Source organism: Phaseolus vulgaris, chromosome 3 (genome assembly GCF_051622355.1).
Source record: "Phaseolus vulgaris cultivar YP4 chromosome 3, ASM5162235v1, whole genome shotgun sequence".
In the NCBI taxonomy this organism is placed as follows: domain Eukaryota; kingdom Viridiplantae; phylum Streptophyta; class Magnoliopsida; order Fabales; family Fabaceae; genus Phaseolus; species Phaseolus vulgaris.
In genome coordinates, this window is record NC_143500.1 from 15,863,672 (window position 1) to 15,866,461 (window position 2,790).

A 2,790-nucleotide genomic window follows, 5' to 3' on the forward strand; every position below is an offset into this window, starting at 1 on the left:
TTAGACACTTAATTTATTTATATATATATGTGTAAGTTTATATTGTTTGTCACTTGTAAGAAAAAAATAATATCATATGGAAGAAAAAAAAATATTATAAGACGAGGATATTCACAAAGATGAGCTGAGAATTGAGAAAAAGAACATTTTGTAGTAGTTAATGTAAGTTGTTAGAAAATGTTAAATAAATCATTATTCAGAAAGTTCTTTATCGTTTTTGAAGACCCATTTGTATTTTTAACTTGCATTAACTATTTTTTATCAGAAGAGTTTCAATTTTTTTTTTTAATTTATAAATAACAATGTTTGCTCTATTACCGAGATTGAGAAACTCAAAACTCTGTTAACATTTCCTCTGCAGACAACTATTTAAATATAAGTATGAAGCCAGTAAACATGGATGAAGTGGTGGAATTGTTTAAATGATGATAATATTTTAAAATAAAAGTACTAAAAATGATTATTTAAGAAATAGTGATGGAGAGTTTGACGTTGGATTTGAGAGAGCAGAGTGAATAGATGGCTCTTGGAGATAAACGAAGAATAGAATTGGAGAGAGATAAAGAGAACAGCTTTTTGTTCCTCTCTTGTTTGCTTTAATCGAAGCCCTTTGCTTTCGCCGACCTCGTTTTTCGTCACACCTAACCCCCCCTTCTTCCCTATTCATTAACCCTAAATTAACACCATAATTATTACTCTTAAATTAATATTTTTTGTTTTGTTTTTTACCTTAAAATATATTTTCCGATGCTGCCCCTACTACTACCATATAATAACAATATTCAATTAATTACTACTACTCTTAATCATGATTCACCAATTACATTCAAATATTAATATCACATAAATCACTCTGCTAAAGGGCTCCACCTCATTATCAGTGAGTTTTACAAACAACAATAAATAAATACTTGATAGAAGAAAAAATAGTAAAAATAATTAAAAAAAATACCACACTAGTACCTTATTACATATTCCTCCTTTGTCCCATCTTCTCAACCAAACACCCACCAAACAGGTGTCAGAAAATTACCATAAATAACAGCCAAAATCTATGCCCCTCTATTTCATTTTATATATAATTTATGAGTTTTCTTTAACCTCTTCCAAAACTCGCACAAGGTAAATCATTTTATTAGCCTCATTTGCAAATGGCAATAATCCTATATGCATGTAATATTTCTAATATAAACTTTTACTTATGTCCCTATCTCAATGTTCTATAACTTCCATTCACAATATATTCGTCGGAGGAAAAATGGCAATAATCATTTTCGTGAGAAATTAACTATATGTAATTATGCCCTCCATTTGAAATCCAGAAGAAAAGACATTAATAGAGGCTTAAATTTCCCAGACATCTTGAGTTATGTTTCTTCATGGCAGTCAAAATAAAAATCAAGAGCTATGCAAACCTACAAAACAAAACCTCCTTTGAAAAAATGAAATGGAGTCATTCCATCCAGAGTAGAAAAGTTTTGGAATCTGTCATAGGTAAATGCTGCAAATCCATTAGGTAACTTTCTCTTCAGAGAAATAGTTGCCTCAATACTAATAAAAAGGACAGTGTGTCCTACATTTTCATGCTCCAGCTCAATTAGGAAACATTCAGGCTTTAACTAAGTTAACCTTGTGATTAAAACAAAGAAAAAGGTTCATTAATTAGTGCCTGTGATTTCATTGAAACAACAACAAAACTAGAGGAAAAGCAGAAAAAGAGAGCGCCATTTCTTTTTATACATTGAAGAGAAGTGATTAATGTACAAAATGAAAATAAAAAGTTTAGAAATAAATAATAAAAAAAAGGAAGAAACAAAAGAGAGAAAGAAAGGGTAAAGATTAAACCCACCTTTTCTCTTGAAAATTCATTCAGGGACCCCAAGCACCCCAAATCCTTTCTCCAATGAAACTCACAAACCTTCTCACGGACCCTTTCTCCTCATCGTCACCCCCATCACCGCCTTCACCAACTTCAGCCTCGCCGCCGCCACTACTGCTCCCCTCAGGGAGTGCTTCGGGCGGCGAAGAGTGAAACTCGGAGCGAGTCAACTCCGGAGGCTTCGTTTTGGATCCCCTCTTGTTTCTCTTATCCTTTCGGGAGAGTTTCGCGGTGTAGGTTAGAGAGTCTTCGAAGGCGTCGATGATTTCGTGGATGAGCTGGTGGTTGGGAGAGGAGTTCCAGCGCACCCAGTAGCTCATGTAGCAGCGGAAGCAGGAGCAGTTGAAGAGGGGAGGGTGATCGCCGTCGACGACCACCTTAGGGTTCCGTCGTTGGTGGTTGTTGTTCTTAGAGAAGTTGCTGTTGTTGTGGTTGTTGTTGTTGGAGGAGGAGGAGCATGAGAGGAGGTAGGCGAGGACTTCTCGATCCTCCGGGGAGAGGGAGAGAGTGAGGGTGAGGATGGCGGCGGGGAGGAAGGAGAGGTGGTCGGAGATAGTTGGCGGCGGCGGAGAGGAAGAGGGGGAGGGGTGGACGGTTCCTTTACGGTAGAGCTTCTTCATCGTTTGAGAAAGAGAGAGAAAGAAGAGAACAAAAGTTTGAGGTTTGAAGGGTTGATGAGCTTTTATTATTATTCTGATTCTCTTCTATTAACTATTAACTATTAAGAGAGAGAATGTGAATATGAAAAGGAAAACAGGAATGGGATCAGGTGCGTCGCGGGTTTTGGTGCGACCAAGCCGTATAGAATTGGACGCTTGTGATTTGTGCAGTGTTGGTTTGGGTCCCACGCCTCTGATTTGTCCCTGTCCATGCTTCGACATTTGTGGGACTTAATTACTCTGTTTCTCTCT

At 37.0% G+C, this 2,790-nt stretch overlaps 1 protein-coding gene across 1 annotated transcript; it reads right to left on the reverse strand.

The window, feature by feature from the left end:
* Positions 1–1,707: 1,707 nt before the first annotated feature.
* Positions 1,708–2,573, reverse strand: LOC137806747 (uncharacterized). The gene has a single exon (XM_068607012.2). The coding sequence runs from the start codon at positions 2,497–2,499 to the stop codon at positions 1,870–1,872; it is 630 nt and encodes a 209-aa protein (XP_068463113.2). The 5' UTR covers positions 2,500–2,573; the 3' UTR covers positions 1,708–1,869.
* Between the last annotated feature and the right edge of the window lie 217 nt (positions 2,574–2,790).